Genomic DNA, 17,248 nt, shown 5'->3' with positions numbered 1-17,248 from the left:
CTGAGTATAATACTTTTCATTAAAATGCAAATAAGAGGACCCAAATGATAAATATCCAAAGTTATCTTTATTCAGTGTCATCCATATATTTAGGAAAATAACCTTATTTAAATAAATAAATATATATATATATATTATTAATTGAAAGATATGTTGAAAACAATAATTTTATCCGCAAAACAAAAGATATATTATATATGCAAAACAAATGTTACCAGGCAATACCTAATAATATGAGAAAATTGTGTAAGAAAAATATATCAACTACTTAGTAGTGTCAATGTTAACGGGCATGTACAACTTCAGGCCTACTCAACAAGTTATCTATAGTTGACACACTACATGTCAATTCAATTAGTTCCCCAATGAGCAATATTATGTTACTGTTTTGTACCCCATTTAGATATGTCAGGTTATGTCATGATTCTCGATCATATTAGGACCTCTAAAAATGTTAGTAGATTAGAAATCCTTTTCACAAATGAGAAATAAATCGTCGGCGTATGCTGCCTATAGCCTTTCATTCAAGAATACCTTGGTTGAAAAGAGTGTTGCTTCTTGTCATCCAAACACTGAATATGACAACACTATGTCAACCATATTTCAACCTCAAATTTTGATCTTATGTTATGGGACCTATGATTTATGAATCCAACAAACGCAAAGTCTTCAAAGAAATGGCTGAATTTGGATCAAACTATGGAGGTAAAAATATAGTTGGCTTTGCTTTAAAACAGGCAAGGTGCATGCATGCAAGACGGGTCTGATGACCTACGCTCAGCGTAAGCTAATGTTCTGCAACAAGCACGGCAAACGTAAAATCAACTTGGGTATGTCGCAATTGTCCCGTTTAAAACTACGCGCTCGATACCAACTAAAACTAGGCCATTATTATTAGTAGTATACAAAAACAATGGCCTGCGGTGTGGAATAGTTAAGTACTTTCAGATTTCTTAGAAAAAGGTACAGAAGTGGCCAAAAAATACAAGAGTTGTCAAAGCTATCACTGTCTTTTCAGAAATCAACAATCTTGTACAGATTTTGAGACAGACAGAGAGACAGGGGCTCAGTTTTACTCATTGACGTTGTGCTATACCTCATCAACAGTTTAACATACGATTCCAGAAGACCTGCCTCCTAAAACATTGCACTTTCACGTATGGTCGGCTGTGCTGAATATATGAAGGCAACTCCGATATCTTATGTTTGCATTTCTCAAAAAAGAATGGTATAGCAAATTTCAGATTTAAATGTTTCCTCAAATTTGAGTCTAGTCTCCACTTCCAAATATTTAGACCTCCCAAAATTTGTACTTGACATCTCAAAATTCACAATATTCAACAAAAGAATCCACCAGATCAGTTGCCAGTACTACTCAGTTTGAAGAACCAAAAACCTAATCAAATACACTCATCCAAATATTCTACTAATAAAGCCGCCCTTGGCTTTTCTATCCTTCTTCATCCTATTTTCAATAGCTGGGAATTCAATCATGTTATAAGCCAGATCCAGCACAATAGGATTACGGGAAATTGCCTGGAAAGATGGGGGAAAGCCTGTAATACGTGGTGTACACTTCACATTTGAATCACCCACAGCAGACTCATAAACTTCAAGTTTCTCAAGAAGGAACTTCTCCAACTGTAACAGACATACATGTCAGTATATATCAATAAATGCACAAGACACTATTAACTCCTGAGATATTACAAATTCAATAAGGTTAAAAAAAACATGTCATGATAATGCATGAGCAGAAAAAAACAAAGGGATCATTGTATAAGTAGAAACATAAGTACCCGCTCAGTTCCGGTCAATGATATATTGGAGACCTTTTCAGATAGATTCTCTTGAGTCTTTTTTTCCTCTATGGTCCCCAACGCATGCTCAATACAACTGTTAGATCGGCACTCCTTGCACAAGTCCTCCAACTCTTTAACCATAGTCTGTGAAACCGAACAAACAATGAAAAAAAAATAAAGAAAACACACAGTCAATAAAATCAAATGGAGGGCAACAATAACACAAAGGCCTTTTGTATACTACTGATCCAATCTTTATACAAGATACCTATGTTTACTTGATTAATTCTTTCCAGTTGATAACTTTTGATTTCACACTCAACTTCACGGTCCACCAAGTGTTTAAAAGTTATGAAAGTTAGAATTAAATGAGACAAGGAAAACTTTAGCACCCAACTAGATCAAAGTTGTCCTCCCGAAAAATTATTGTAGTAAACCATAATGCAGTACAATAATTGATCAGTGAGGCGTCCAATTTCCCCAATCTGATCCAGGAAAACAAAAGATTAAAATTACCTTATTATCACCATCTAACATTTGAATTTTTTTCAAGGCATCATCAGCCAAATTGCGAGCACGACAGTACAATGCATATGCTTCAGCCCTCATCCCAGCCACACTGTATGACTTCGCAACATAAAAGCACCTGCATGAAGTTGTGAGCACATATCAATACATCAAGTTAGTTAAAAGCATTAAGAAGATAGGTGATCATCAAAGAGCATATTTTTCAAGGGGGTTGTTAAAATCCAACATCAAGTGCAAATATAGGAAAAATAAACTTAGTAAGTTTGGGCAATCCTCATCCCTTGAGGTAGCTAAGGAGTGAATAAGGCCTTGTTTGGACAAGTTTCTCCATAAGAACGCTAAGGAGACAAAAATACCAAAAAAAAAAGATGGAATTTGTTCTCCCGTGAGTTAAACATCAATTTTATTGGATAAGTTAATTTCACTTTATAGCAAAAGCTTGTTAATTTTTCCTTCTTATTTTCTTTTCTTACGAGTTTAGGAACAGTTTATCCAGACTAGGTCTTGACCTTAATTAGTTTTCTAATATGGCACAAGAGCCTACCCGGTTTTAACGTTGGACTACCTATAGATGCTCTATCTCATAAACATTGTACTTCATATGTCTAATTCAGAATAAGAAGGGGAAGCCGTTTGTGGTATTAGTTAGGAATGTGGCCAGAATACTCGTTGTAAAACTTAGGCAATCCTCCTTTTTTATGCTACCTCTTGGCATTGAGTGAAGCTCAACTCACTTCCTAAGATTGGATTAACCCTAAATTGTCAAAGAAATGAACTTTGGTCACAGATCTCCCAAAAGAGTTCCTACTAGTGTAATATAAAAATTTAAGAAAAACATGAAATTGTAATTCACACTCCAAAAGTCAAGTCCTAGGCATGAGTTGTCTGTCTAGAGATCCCGCATAGAGACTACATATATGATCAAAGTAGTGCGTATAAATGGCTTGGACAATCCTCCCCCCTTATGAGATAGCTTTCGCATTTAGGCCCATCCCAAATTTAAAAGGGATGAACAGCAAGGATCTTTGGGTGAACAGTAATTAGAGGGTTCTCTTTTACAAAATCCCCAAAAATACTTTGGGTACGAATTTTTTTTAAAAATATATACTTGAAAATTATAGCTACCCTAAAAATATGAAATAGTGTGTATCCATGTGTGCATTTAGCAAGCAATAAACTAAATTTCTAGCAGTATAAAAATATTTGCTCCAAGAAGGAAACCTCTGAGCTCGAAAAGCCAAACTTTTGCATGAACACACTTCAGCAAAGCTAACTTCTTCTGGTTTTTTATCCCTTCCAGAACTGACTAAATCAGATAGATCAGCTGTATTCTGCCAAATGGGTGATTGATATTAGCATTGAATTTCAAATTGATGAGCACATAAAATAAAAATGCACCAGCCTGAAAGTCCTTATACAAAGAAATATTTGTTCATTTCATGCAAGTTCACAACAAAAAATGGATATCAACCTGTAGCAAGAGATCATATAAGCGAACAAGCTCTTCAGGTTTGGTGACTTTCTCATTTTTATCATCATGCCGCTTTGCAAGTTTGCTTTTTGCAACCTTAACCAACAACAGGTTGCGTTCAATGGTTCTTTCTCCAAGGACAGCACTGACAGCCTTGTCCAAACCATTCAAATCATCTTTCACGCTTTCTGCACTTCCTGTAGTGGCCTAAAACCAAAATAAATTTAGTACTAACAAGTAAAATCATTTTGATGATAATTCTTAGTTGACAGAGTAATTTCCCATACCAAATCAGCCCGAATATAGCCTCGGGCTTCATGATATGCAGAAAAGATTTTGTCAAAAATAACTAGTCTTTTGTCTGCTGGAATTGAGTCGGCCGATGGACCATGTATATCTTTCTCCAACTCCTGAGCTGGGAAAAATATGCAGATAGGAAAATTACTTGATATAGCTAAGAAAAATATTCAGATAGAAGCATTACATGATATAAGCATATATCTATAGCAAAAAATACCATATTTTAAATCAGACAATCAGCTACATTTAAAAAAAAAAAAAAAAAATGTTGCATATTCATGAATCACAATTATAGAAACGAATGCATTTTACATGAAAATAAAAATTGAATACTCAGATCCACATGCACAGAAACTATTAGGCGAAATGAAGTGTTTTTGCATTAATAAATATACTTATCATATCATGGACAACAAAAAATAATAATCCAATTGTTATTCCAATAAAATTTTCGCAATGTGAAATGAAGCCTCGGAGGACAGGATTGCAATTTAATGTTAGCTCCCAAATAAATTAGCATCACTGATATTCACATGGGGAAAAAGGTCATGTAGTGTAGGCAACAGTGCAATAACTTTATTACAGAACATGATGAAAGAAAACACAACAAAAAGGAAAGAATCTCCTGCAGGGTAGTGATGCCATTTTACAGATTGGAAAAAGAGATGGGACAAAGATTAGGTTAAGACGTGAAAAGATTACTGTTAAGTACAATCAACAGATAACTTTGTTTTCAGCTTACTAGCCAATTAATTAGTAGGACAGAAAAGCAACCAACCTTTCAGGATCGAAACCCTTGTTTTGGCATTTGAAATAGGAAATCTGTGGCCAAACCAAAGGAATTCTGTCATGGAAGCAGCTTGTTGAGATCTTGCCTCAGCCATGACAGCCTGAAACAAACATTATTCAATTCAGTACTTTTATCATTGGAAATAAATGAATGATTAAAAAAAGTAGCCTACCTGATTCAACTAATAGAATGGATAATCATAAAATGGTGTAATATAAATAATAGACAAAGGTACACATGATACATTTAAAGTGGGAAAGGGGACGGAGGGGTTATAATGGAGGAAAGGATAGGTCCCCTTGTTTGGTTTGGTTTACGAGAAACGGATGATAAACCTTGTTTGGTTCACAAAAGGAGTTAAGAGAAAATATGAATAATATAGTGCTATACTGTCATAAATAGTAATGGAGATAGATAAGGATTAAAATAAAATCTCAGAAAAATTTAGTCTACAAGGTCCAAAATCTACAAATCGCTTTCTGTATTCAACTCACTGATATTGGAGACACAACAAGTGGGGAGTGACTTTAACCCTTCATTTCCCTCCAACCAAACAATTACAGGAAGGCATGATGCACTAGGAATTACAAAAAATTTGTACCTAAGGACCCTGATGTAAAGAGATCAAGCATCAAGCTGGATTTTCTGGTGAAAAAAGTTCTTGAGTTGAAGGTAGATTATTTGAGAAAGTTTATCAACACTTAAAGATCGGTGTCTCAACGCAACTTTTCCAAATGAATGTATTGATTTGCATATATATTACTTGTTTCTTTTTTCCCAATCATACAAAAGAAATTTATACCAACCTCTAGTTTAGCTTTAAAAAGGTCTAATGCAGGACCTTCCACATCACCAATTTGTAAGAGTTCAGAGGCCTGTAGATTTGACTGGCCAATTTTGTGAAGGCAGTAACGGATACTAGGTTCTAGCTCCTCAACTCGCTCACGACACAAAACTTGGTTATCCAGATCTCCATATTTCCCTAATTCCTCATAGACAGCCCTATTACATAAAGAGATGGTTAAAAACTTCAGCAGTGTGACCTAGAAAAACACAAGCATCCCAAAATCTAGTATGCTAGATCACATGGTCACAAATTAAACATGCATTTGCTGAAAGAACACGTAATATCAAATCATTAACAAAATTATCTCCTTCCAGTTTTCAGTTTTTATCTTGTTTACCAAAAAGAGCATCTATGTTGTCTTCTTTTTCTAGGCAATATGCATGAATCATGGACGCAGAATCAATGTACCTAGCACTTTTGAAGTTCTTTAAAGCCACGTCCCAGTTCTGATCTTGCTCAAACAACAAACTCCCTTTCATATAGGATTCATATGCCTAAAATTCCATGAACAAAAGAGAAAGAATGAAATGCTCGCTTGTTGACAGCCTCTGAAGCAGTGAATCATAAAAAAACTGCACCAGGAAGAGAGGGGAACAAAATACAGCAGTAAACTAATCATAACCAGATGGGGAAATAGAAGACACACCTCAGCTTCCAAAGATGTTCTAGAATCTGCCTTGACCGCACACAATTGTGAAAACAAAGTAGCCCATTTTACTGCTTTCCGCAACCTACCAATCAAATATATACGTTGACTTGCATTTGGACCATTTGGAAGCTGCCTTTTCTCCATGGCATGACTCCAAGCTCTCTCTGCTGTATACAAAATTAGATGAAGAAACCTGATTTGAAACCAAAAAACTTCCAATGTTAGAAATAAATGTCCAATTAAAATAGTTGCCAGACAGATGTATTTATTTTCTTTTTTCCATAAATTATTAAAATTCTAAGAAACAAGGTCTAAATGGTGGTTTCATAGAAGTATTTAGGTATTTGTGATGAGTCCACTCATGGGCCCACCACTAAGGAAGAATGGGGACATGGAAGAGATGGGAGGTGGAATGGGAAGTGACAGGGAAGATATTGGAGAATTTTCTGTTAAACTAGATCCTAACAAACACGCCCTGTGGCACGAGAGGGAGTATGAATTTGAGAGAAGAGAGGAGAAGAGGATAGTTTGCAATTACTAGGGTTGCTTGGGTGTTTCCTTGTTGTCAGTTTTATAATAAATTCGATTCCTATTGCAGATTGTTTTAGGTTCAGGTAACAACTTGCACATAATCTTAGCAATAGAAAAGTGAATAGAGATATCTGTGAGATTCAAGAGTGCAACAACCCCAGGGAATTATTCATGGCAATTAAGATAGTAAAGCCTAACAACTAACATCCAATTAGAGCCTTTTTATTCTTGCCATCCATAATAATTTCAAATCAACTATAAAATGGGACAAAAACTTGTGTCAGAAAAGAAAAATCCCATAAGCAAAGCATACCTTACTTCAGAGACAGTAGATTCAGTTATGGCCCTTTTAGAATATTTGCCACGACCATGGGTAAACTTCAACGATTTATACAACCTCCTCAGACGAGCTGTGCAATACCTCCTACGATGAGCAAAAAAGTACATCCATTACCAATCTATACATATTTCAAAATGTTAGCTAAAGCAACAGATTGGATCGGTGGTTTCAATAAGGTGATTGCATAAACTGAATGGAAAGTCCACAAATGTAAGAAGACTCAAGGTCTAGAGCACCAAGGAACACAAATTATAAAGGAAACATGTTATACACAACAATCAGAATAAAAGCAAATCTGAAAAATCAACAGACATTGTATCTCCCAAATGAATCGTTGTTAGGAATACCAACGAGGTTTTAGAAAGCATCCACAGCAGGCCACTAAGTCAAGGTCTCTTGACTTACTGTAACAGTAATTGCAGCCTCATTGACCGTGTTTACATGCAATGTTAAGGAGCAACGAAACTCCGCCCTCGATTTAAAACCTTTGATACAGTTTATAATACATCTACAGACAGAAATGAAATAAAATGCAATGTTATTTGATTGACATCGTGGTAGCAACTACAGAAGTACATACCTATAGCGAGTGTAATCGCCGTGGCGCAAGCCATGCTGCATTTGCGCCGATTTCAACAGCTGGAGCACTGGTAAAGTTTAAAACAAAAATATCAATTGCATCAATCATCAAAGTTCCACTACTGAACGCGGTATTTTCGTTTTCTTTGGTAAAAAAAGACTGTAGGAACATGAATGGAACAGCATTGGACAGCGAAGGAAAAGACAAACCGTTAACGGAGAACTTGGGAACGATCTGATCGGAACTAGCCGGTTTCGGAGCGTCGACATCCATAGCGGAGACTTGGCTCTCCTTGCCCATGGAGCCTTAATTTGTTCAAATCGACCACACAATCAAATGAGGAAATGAGAGAAAATAGAATTGAAGGTTCGATCGAAGAAGAATCATGACGCTGCAACAGATCTCGAAATAGAGATATTAGGGAATGAGACAAACCTGATGAACGAGGGTTTTGGGCGTCGTGAAAGGATTGAGGTTGAAGCAGAGCTGAGCGCCGAGCCCCTACGAACGTTACTTACGGACACTGTGACAAAAGAAAAGACTCCGAACAGAATGAAACTGTCGATGCAAGAAAAAAAAGTGAAGACCGCGGTCAGTAAGCAAAACACTGTAGTTGGCCCGTATGTTTAAATGGGTCAGCCCAGCCATAGCCTTCTGAGGATTTGGACCTCGGCTTCTTCTTCCTGCACCCCTATGTTTTTCTTCCTGCACCCCCATAATTTTCTAAATGTTAACTGGCATTGACCTTTAATTTGAAAAAGGACGCTGTAATTACCGAAAATCGAGATCTGGAAGTGTGCTACGAATTTTCGAAACTTTTTCTTGAGAGAATGTTCGAGAAATAAATTCTGCATAAATTATTGATTTCTGAATTGCTGAATTCATTAATTCGGAACCTTTAATTTGTATTATAACTACTAATAATTATTTCCTTTTAGCGTTCTATGTATTTTGACAATTTAGCTTTAAAAAATTGTACTTTTGTTATATTTAAATTTGTTCCGTATTAATTATGATTTTTGGACACTTTAATTAATATATTTATGCGCAATTCTTATCAATCATATGAAAAATGAACAAGTCAATCATTTTCAGTTTTAACATAATTAACCATTTGTTATCGTAAGTACGATCATGTGATCATTTTAAAAACTCACGAAAATCAACTTAAATTGAGTTGCTCCTCTACATAATATATTGTTTGTTGTTATTAATCTTTAGTATATAATTAAATAATCATTATTTTACTATCAATTTAGTTGTTGAATATTGATTACAAAAGATTTATTAGATATTTACTTTTGTAAATATGTCATTTATCTTAATTATATAAATGTGTTACTTTAGTTTTTGGTTCTTACAAACACAACATTCCTTATCTTAATTCTTACAAATACATTATTTTAATTTGAGTCGTTATAAATATAACTTTTTATAAATATGTTACTCTTCGCATTTCAATCCTTATGCATATGCTATTTGTGTATTTTATTTAGCTTCTAATAACTGTATATAACTATATAAGCTAACTTGCCCATGCAAGTTTTTACGATGAAAATTTGTATTTAAAAAAACAAATTTAAAATTGAGTTCATGTTATTTATTTTCTTATCCCATTTTAATCTGAACCGTTGATATTTCTTTATTAAAATAGACGGTGGAAAGTTCAGGTATAGGAATGCACAGCATGTGTATGGACCCACGAGAATCAGCGCAAGCATGGAAACTGGAATGCTATCTTATCCTGGATAACATTTCAACTACTTCCTCCACTCTTCAGTCCTTCACGTTCCACGCTGTCACCGCCCGGTAACCGCACACAAACCCAAGATGGCGTTCTCGTCGTCCCTGTGGTCTTCACTCATCGTTCCAAACCCTAACAGAACCACCAGTCTCCCTCGATTTTCTCACAAACCGCACAAACTCCCGCTATCGCCGGCATTTGCCATCCCGCCGCTCTCGACGGCCACCGCGGCCGATGTCTCGGGTGCTATCGATGGTACCACGGTCGCGGTGGTGAGCGGGGGGTTCGTGGCGGCGCTGGCGGCGGTGCTGTCGCTGACGGACCCCGAGCGGCGGCGGCAGTTGCAGGCGGAGGAGGTGGGCGGAGGAGACAAGGAGGTGGTGAGGGAGTACTTCAACAACTCCGGGTTCCAGCGGTGGAAGAAAATCTACGGTGACACGGACGAGGTGAACCGTGTTCAGCGCGACATTCGGTTGGGACACGCGAAGACCGTGGAGAACACGCTGAACATGTTGAAGGACGAAGGGTCGCTTCAGGGCGTTACGGTTTGCGACGCTGGGTGTGGGACCGGTTCGCTATCGATTCCTCTCGCGAAAGAGGGCGCTGTCGTGTTCTCCAGTGATATATCCGCTGCCATGGTTGCTGAAGCTGAGAAACAGGTTACCCTGTTTTCCTTTTCTTCTTCTTCTAAATAACGGTGCTTAGTTTGTTTTATTAGTATTTATTTATACTTTAATTCTTTTTTATATTTCCTAGTTTTAAAGCTGTTAATTTAATATTTTATTAGTGTTTCATTTGCGTAGCGAAAGGAATTGAAGGCATTTTTTAACATGACATTTAAAATTTTCAAAATTGATAACTATCCAATAAATTATTGAAATCCGATAAATACCCGCATAGTGGATATGCATGTGACGTCTGATTTAGACTTTGAGCACGTGACGTGGATAAGGTCCTGGATTGTGCTCCATTCTACCAAACTCTTTAATGTCGTGTTTGAGTTTGATATTAAGCTTAAATTTACCTGTTTTGAAACCTAAACGAGCTTGATGAAAGAATTAGCAAGTTAAATAGTGGATGAACATTAGTAAGATGATTAGCTGAGCTACCCCTTGCTATTTGGTGCAGGCAAAAGAACAACTTGTAGCCGATGGAAATGGATCTGCCCCTGTGTTGCCAAAGTTTGTAGTGAAGGATTTAGAGAGTTTGGATGGAAAGTATGACACTGTGATCTGCCTTGATGTTTTGATTCATTACCCTCAAAGTAAAGCTGATGGGATGATCGGTCACCTTGCGTCATTGGCCAACAACCGATTGATTCTGAGTTTTGCTCCGAAGACGTTTTATTATGATATACTAAAGAGGATTGGAGAGTTGTTCCCTGGTCCTTCAAAGGCAACAAGGGCATATCTTCACTCCGAAGCAGATGTTGAAAGAGCATTGAAAAAGGTTGGCTGGACCATAAGGAAGAAAGGCTTAATCACTACTCAATTTTACTTTGCTAAGCTTATTGAGGCTGTTCCTATGTAGTGAGGACTGAAAGGTAAGTTTTGTATAATTGGAGGAAAGTCTTAGTATAAAGTGTAAGGCATTATATCTCGTGATTTTGTATGTTAATATTCTCCGCATATAATTCTATCATGTATATTTCTTCATAGTGTAGAAGATGCTGATTAATTGAGGCTATGTTTAGTATATTGTATATCTCAGAGATAAATCCGTAGCAGAAACAAAACCTATGGTAAAATGTATTTTAGATCCCTCAATATTTGGTTCTAGTCCTTCCATTTTAAAATAAGTGGTTTCAGTTTTTTCTGAGATAGAGTGGATTTCTTCCACGATCCCATCCTTCATTACAACCTAGCGAGGGACCAAAAATCCTCCGCATTTCAGAAAATACAGGGACCAAAACTTAAGAGACTTAAAACACATTTTACCCAAAATCTACGGATGCAGAGTTCACCACTCTGTAACCTTGTTGGGAAAATGAGGACCTGGTCGTATACAAGGGAGGATTTATCAAAACGCTTACGAGCTCCCTGCAAGCAATGCTTGAAGCATTAGAATTATAAAAGTAAATAAACACTATACTAGTCATATGGAGGCAGCAAAATATGATTGCATTATCAGATATCGAAAGCAAAGTTCTGGTCAAGGAGTGTTCACTTTAAAATTGAACCTTGATAATTTCACCATGAGTAGTTTTGATTGACTTTCTTCATATGAAGTTATTTAATCACACTTTTTACCTAGGTATAATTTCAACTCCATTGTTTCCTTGTCAAAATAAAATTGCAGTTAGATGCAAAAGAAGAGTGGTGTGTTTTAACCATCTACATTTAAATTAACAGAGTACTGTTATTCCCCTTGTGGGCCTACGAACTAAAGCATTATTTGTTTTCTTCGTATATGATGACTAAAGACAATTGGTAGAAATGGAATTTTGGTCAATATAGTGTTCTGGTTCTTTTCTCTATTTTAAAGTTGTCACCTAGTACAGAATAAAAATGTTTGAACTTTTATTCGAGAGAATATTCTTCTCAATGTTAGGTCTTTCGTGATCAGTTATATTTCTGTTTTCTGTACAAGTAGCTATACTAATTAGGGTTTTCTCTTTCGTAGTAGCTTCAGTTAGTTTGTTTATGTAAGACAGTATAACTATCTGTCTTGTTGAGCTTCAACACTATAAATACAGGATGTAAGCAGAAGCTCATCCAGTATTGCATTTCAATGCAGAAAGATCTTTATATACCAATTCTTTATTTTTCAACTATATTACACAAAAACCGCCACCACAAATTAAGACTGCCCTACAACAAATAAACCCCCCTCATATAACTGCCACACCAATTTCACAGTCTGCCTATAACATTTTAAATGATGAATCAAGCCTTACTAAGATTGAATCTGCTTTTATTCGTCCTAACACACCTTTAATGATTTCCCGACTAAAAAATTCTTTATTGGTACTAAAGTAAACAAAAAAACATAACAGAAACCCACTTCTTAAATATTCCAAATAGAAAGCTAACATTTGTCAAAATAAATACTATTAGAGTCCTAATATCTGCAACAACTTTAGATTGGCCACTCCTCTAGCTCAATGTAAAGAACGCATTTCACCACGGAAATCTTGAAGAAGATGCAAGTTAGAGCAAGCATTATATGGATTGGACTTGGTTTGGAAGAATTAACTTGGCTATCAGAAGGTATGGCTTTGACCAAAGCAATGTAGATCATACTGTATTATAGCTATGTAGAGGACTGAATGGTAAGTTTTGTATAATTAGAGGAAATTCTGTGTAAATTGTAAGGCTGTGTCGTGATTTTACATGCTATTATTCTCCGCATATAATTCTATCGTGTATATTTCTTCACAGTGTAGAAGATGCTAATGAATTGAGGCTATGTTGTTTTCTGGGGAGTTACTTACTGGTCCATTGGGTTGGTGGAATGAAGGCAATATATGTTGTCCATACAGAAGTTATAACTATTATCACTCAAGGGGATTAGTTAGTTCCTGTGTTACATTTTTTGTATATAGTAATGATAATAAAAAAATCAGGGATGTTGTAAGTCAATTAATTAACATGTTGGACAAAAATGCAAGTATCGCACCTTTTGATTCTGTCTTTAAAAGCGTCTTTATTGTTGATAGAAACCTCAGACTACTCTCCTTAACAAAGACTCGAACCATATTTTGCATTAGGATGTTAATTTATAAATTTTACAGTCAACTTGTTTTCAAAGTAAAAGTTTTCAAACATTAATCGTATTACTTTAAATTCAATTTCAATTAGAATTATTTTTTCAAAACCGAGTTTAAAAATGCATATCTAACACATACTAAACTTTTGATGAACATAAGTTATAGTATAAGTTTAAACTTGCAAATTACTTCTTCGTACTATTTAGTAGTAATAAGGAAAAAGTAGAATTTGCAAGCAATCCTTACATGCACACATTTAACACCTCACATTTACACACTAAAAAATACATACAATTTTTATTTTAATCAATTAAATTTATTTAATGCTTGTTTTTATTTTGTCTTATTTTCATTTTAGCGAGTGTGCAAATAAGAGTGGTTAGATGATATGTGTCCACGTAAATGAATTAAAAGGGGGGAAAATAATGATGATTAAATCTAGTGCAATAATTAACAGTAATATGCATATCCTTGTGAAGTGAATTCATTTACAGCTTGTCAGCAATCTTTGTGAGAGCATCTGTGAGCTTTCCAAGGGCTGCAACCAAGATATCAGTTTGCTGCTTCTGCTGATCCCTGGCCAATTGATAATTTATGTTCTGAGCTCCAAGATGGGTTTTCAGTATGTCACTGTTCCTCCTAAGCAATTTGGTAATACTGTTGTTGAAATCTGTGTTGTCCTCACTACTGTCCGATGATAACAGCTTTCTCTTGTATCCATGCTGGAATACAGGTTCCGTCTGAAAGCCTGAACCAAAATACTTTCGTAAGAAAAAGGTCATTAATTCTGGAACCAAATTCAGTGTACTTAGACTTTTCATCATTCAATGCATCAGTATCAATGAGATAAAATGAGTGATCAAACATATAATGATTTTGATTGACTGACCAAATGTCTGAAAAATACGCGTAAGATTAATTTCAATGATTAAAGCAATATTTTCACGTGCAGATCATAGTTTGCAACTGTTAACACATTCCTGGTGAATACAAGTGATTCTTCTATATCTCAGTAGGATGCAGTCTCTGTTTAAAATGATATTCCTAAAGGAAAATGCTAATTAAAAAGAAAACCATTTTGTGAATAGGCGCACAAAAGAAGCTGATTCATGTAATTCGTGCTAGAAAAACTTCTTACGAAATACAATTTCATAATGAAATTAGTAATTGATCTTTAACAACAAATTTACTGTCATGCAGCAATGGATTGCCAAATGAAATCCTAGTGATAGTTAGGAATTATTGTTTGTTGATTCAATTGAGAGCAACAGTTGCATATAAAGATTTTTTTAGGGACAAAAAAGTTCTTTGAAAAAGGAGAGACAAAAAGTGCTATAAAACTGCATCACAGTCAAACTGAACAACAGTGACAAACATGTAGTACACAGAAGAAGTGAATTGGTTTGATTACAAGGATCATAGTTCCCTTGGCAAGATGGCGTTTGCTGCTGCTGCTTCTCCTTCTCTGCTTATTAGTTGAAAGCAACAAGAAAATAATTAATCAATAAGAAAAGGGTACATGACAGATTAACCATTGCAAACTAAAATGGTCTATATTTTGAGCATAAAACAATGTAAAAAGGAACATGCACATTGTAATTCTCTTCAAATTCCCTAATGAACTACATAACTTATGAACAACACAAACAAAACGAGAGTGTAATAATCACATAACTTGGTACCTTGAGTATGCAGTGAGAGTAAGGGGGTCTTTCTGAGACTCCCAGCGATCCCTTTCTCCTTGAAACCTGGTGGCACTTTCAAAACACCATTGGACATATTTGCAGCTACATTGGTCTCCATATTCTCCTCTTGGGTGCTCCAACTCATTTTCTCACTATCAACGATTGCCTCATCCTCCTCTTCTTCCTCCTCATTCTCCTTGCATTGTTCCGGACCCACCACCTCAGCAAAACCATTCTCCAGTTTCGGCACCATCTTGACCAGTGTCAAGGGAAATGCAACAGTGGTGCACACCCCTCCATCCAACACATTGTACACCACCGAGTCAAAGAACCCCGGAAGTTTCTTTTCCTTCCTCACATCATTTCTCATGATCCAAAACGACTCACTCTCCTCCTTCGCACCAGATTCCCACTTTTTGATCTTCCTGAAATCAGTGAGCAGATTGCCCCACCGTTTCCTGCACTGAACCGCCCCTCTCTTCACCCCACGCTGCTGACAAAACGATGACACCATCTCCCATTTGGGGTCGCTTTGGATGAACCCTGAAGCTGATCTAAACCGACAAACCTGTTCCCCACTTTCCACCATTTTCTTAGACTCTATCAGAACCAGAGTTTCTTGTCTGGTCCATCGAGGGTGTCTCGTGGCTTTGATTCTTCGTGTCTTGGAGTCACCCTCTGGGGGTGTCTGTCCTCCAACTGGGGTAGTAGTTGGAGACTCAGAGACACCTTCACAAATTTTCTCTGATGATTCTTCTGCCATGATCACACCCTTTGTTTCAGTGAAACACTCTGAAGATTAAGATAAGAACAGGGTGATACATATAATAAAAACGTGCTTTTATGTTACTCAATGAACTTCCAAAGAGGTACCATATTTTTCAACTACGAAACTTCTTCCCACGTCAGATTATTTCCTCGTTAATTTCTCACACAAATAAAAAAAAAGTGAATTTAATTCTAATACCTGTAATTTTTAGTAAGTGTTAATCTAAATTTTAATTTAACTATTGTAAAATTAATAAATCTATAATTTGGAATTGGATAATATGGAAAATTCAATTCATAAATTACTTGTTCCATGTAAAATGTTAGAACACGGTCTTTATCAATTAAAATTTCTTCAAAATTATAAAGTTTAACCTCGCAAGTCTTAGTTAATGATTTTTTATTTTATAATTTGTAGTAAATTTTAATTAATAAAATAATGTACTTTAAAATTTGTGATTCTGATCTTCCCTTTACTTACTATATATGTATCTTTTATTGAGATATATTTCCATTGTCCTTCTCAGAAGGTATAATGAACAAATTCATATACATTAAATAAGACAATTAATAGTAATAAATTTATCAGTAAAATAATTAATTATAGAGAGAGAATCGTAAGAGAGGATTAATTATTCATTGTCGGTATTTATTATTTATGACTGAAATAATTAAGGGTTTTTAATAAAAATAAATTAATGCAATAGATAGTTAGGATAAAATTTTATTAAAGAGGCAAAAATAAACCTTATTTAGGACAAAATAGATTAATCAACATTTGAGATCTCTTATAGGGTAATTTCTCATAGACACCAAAGAGGGTGCTATTTCCTTAATTATAACCAAAAACAGTCTTTAAAAAAGTCAACGGCCCCTCGTAAGGGTGCCTTGTCCTTCCAAGTAAGGTGCTTGATTCCAATGGATTTTGAAAAAAAAAAATTTAATCAAATATGGTCGTAGTAAAATTTTACAGTTGAGTTTAGATTAATCTAATCGAAAAATAAGAAGAAGAAGAAAAGTATGTATTTAGAGTTTTTTTTACATTTTGTTTATTGTGTTTTATAAAAATATTACAGCGATTTTATTATTTTATTACTGGTGTAAAGATTAACTACCATACAATCTAGTCAGATTTATTACTATTTGAATTAGATTAGTTGTTTCAACTTTTCTAGAAGAGAATCTCTTATTTTTATCAACAAATAATATTTTTATTAATCAGAATACTAATAGTAGAATCTTGAACTAATATGTAAATTAATGTTAATGTTAGATGATAAGAGTATATGTTTGAAAAAAAACTAGTTTATAATTTTGATAAATATTAAGTTAAGTTACTTATTAATTGATGAATTAGTTTCTAGTTATAAGTGAATGATTAGATAATAAATTAGTTTATTTGATTAAGAGTGTTTGTAAAACTAGTTTTGTAAAATGATATAAAGGAATACAAATATATAAGTTTTAGAATATAATAAAATTTCTGTTTTCAAAATAAAAAATA

The 17,248-nt window shown here is 35.1% G+C and overlaps 3 protein-coding genes across 7 annotated transcripts; 1 reads left to right on the top strand and 2 right to left on the bottom strand.

Annotated features, from left to right (window-relative positions):
- Positions 1-1,231: 1,231 nt before the first annotated feature.
- LOC137812567 (uncharacterized) lies at positions 1,232-8,555 on the bottom strand. Its single transcript, XM_068614644.1, has 14 exons — positions 8,274-8,555; positions 8,048-8,143; positions 7,839-7,905; positions 7,232-7,342; positions 6,385-6,580; positions 6,147-6,232; positions 5,698-5,893; positions 4,880-4,991; positions 4,089-4,216; positions 3,802-4,008; positions 3,552-3,661; positions 2,319-2,448; positions 1,800-1,946; positions 1,232-1,641 (listed from the first exon to the last, which is right to left on the bottom strand). The coding sequence occupies exons 2-14, from the start codon at positions 8,136-8,138 to the stop codon at positions 1,411-1,413; spliced, it is 1,812 nt and encodes a 603-aa protein (XP_068470745.1). The 5' UTR covers positions 8,139-8,143; positions 8,274-8,555; the 3' UTR covers positions 1,232-1,410.
- A 905-nt stretch (positions 8,556-9,460) lies between these two features.
- Positions 9,461-13,221, top strand: LOC137812566 (magnesium protoporphyrin IX methyltransferase, chloroplastic). 4 transcript variants are annotated; one of them, XR_011081266.1, is made up of 4 exons: positions 9,461-10,241; positions 10,711-11,125; positions 12,665-12,791; positions 12,963-13,221. XR_011081266.1 is itself a non-coding variant. In XM_068614643.1 (3 exons), the coding sequence occupies exons 1-2, from the start codon at positions 9,669-9,671 to the stop codon at positions 11,110-11,112; spliced, it is 975 nt and encodes a 324-aa protein (XP_068470744.1). In that variant the 5' UTR covers positions 9,461-9,668; the 3' UTR covers positions 11,113-11,125; positions 12,963-13,221. The 4 variants fall into 4 exon arrangements, 3 of the variants coding, with proteins under 3 accessions (XP_068470744.1, XP_068470743.1, XP_068470742.1); XM_068614643.1 differs by lacking the exon at positions 12,665-12,791; XM_068614642.1 differs by lacking the exon at positions 12,963-13,221 and having other exon boundaries at positions 12,665-12,959.
- Positions 13,222-13,692: 471 nt separating this feature from the next.
- LOC137812565 (trihelix transcription factor ASR3-like) lies at positions 13,693-15,785 on the bottom strand. 2 transcript variants are annotated; one of them, XM_068614639.1, is made up of 3 exons: positions 14,974-15,785; positions 14,703-14,756; positions 13,693-14,039 (listed from the first exon to the last, which is right to left on the bottom strand). In XM_068614639.1, exons 1-3 carry the CDS (start codon positions 15,737-15,739, stop codon positions 13,780-13,782), a joined length of 1,080 nt encoding a protein of 359 aa, XP_068470740.1. In that variant the 5' UTR covers positions 15,740-15,785; the 3' UTR covers positions 13,693-13,779. The 2 variants fall into 2 exon arrangements, with proteins under 2 accessions (XP_068470740.1, XP_068470741.1); XM_068614640.1 differs by lacking the exon at positions 14,703-14,756.
- Positions 15,786-17,248: the final 1,463 nt, after the last annotated feature.

Source organism: Phaseolus vulgaris, chromosome 2 (assembly GCF_000499845.2).
Source record: "Phaseolus vulgaris cultivar G19833 chromosome 2, P. vulgaris v2.0, whole genome shotgun sequence".
NCBI classification, from domain to species: Eukaryota; Viridiplantae; Streptophyta; class Magnoliopsida; order Fabales; family Fabaceae; genus Phaseolus; species Phaseolus vulgaris.
The sequence above is the reverse complement of the archived record's forward strand: the minus strand, read 5'-3'. Positions and strand labels throughout refer to the sequence as shown.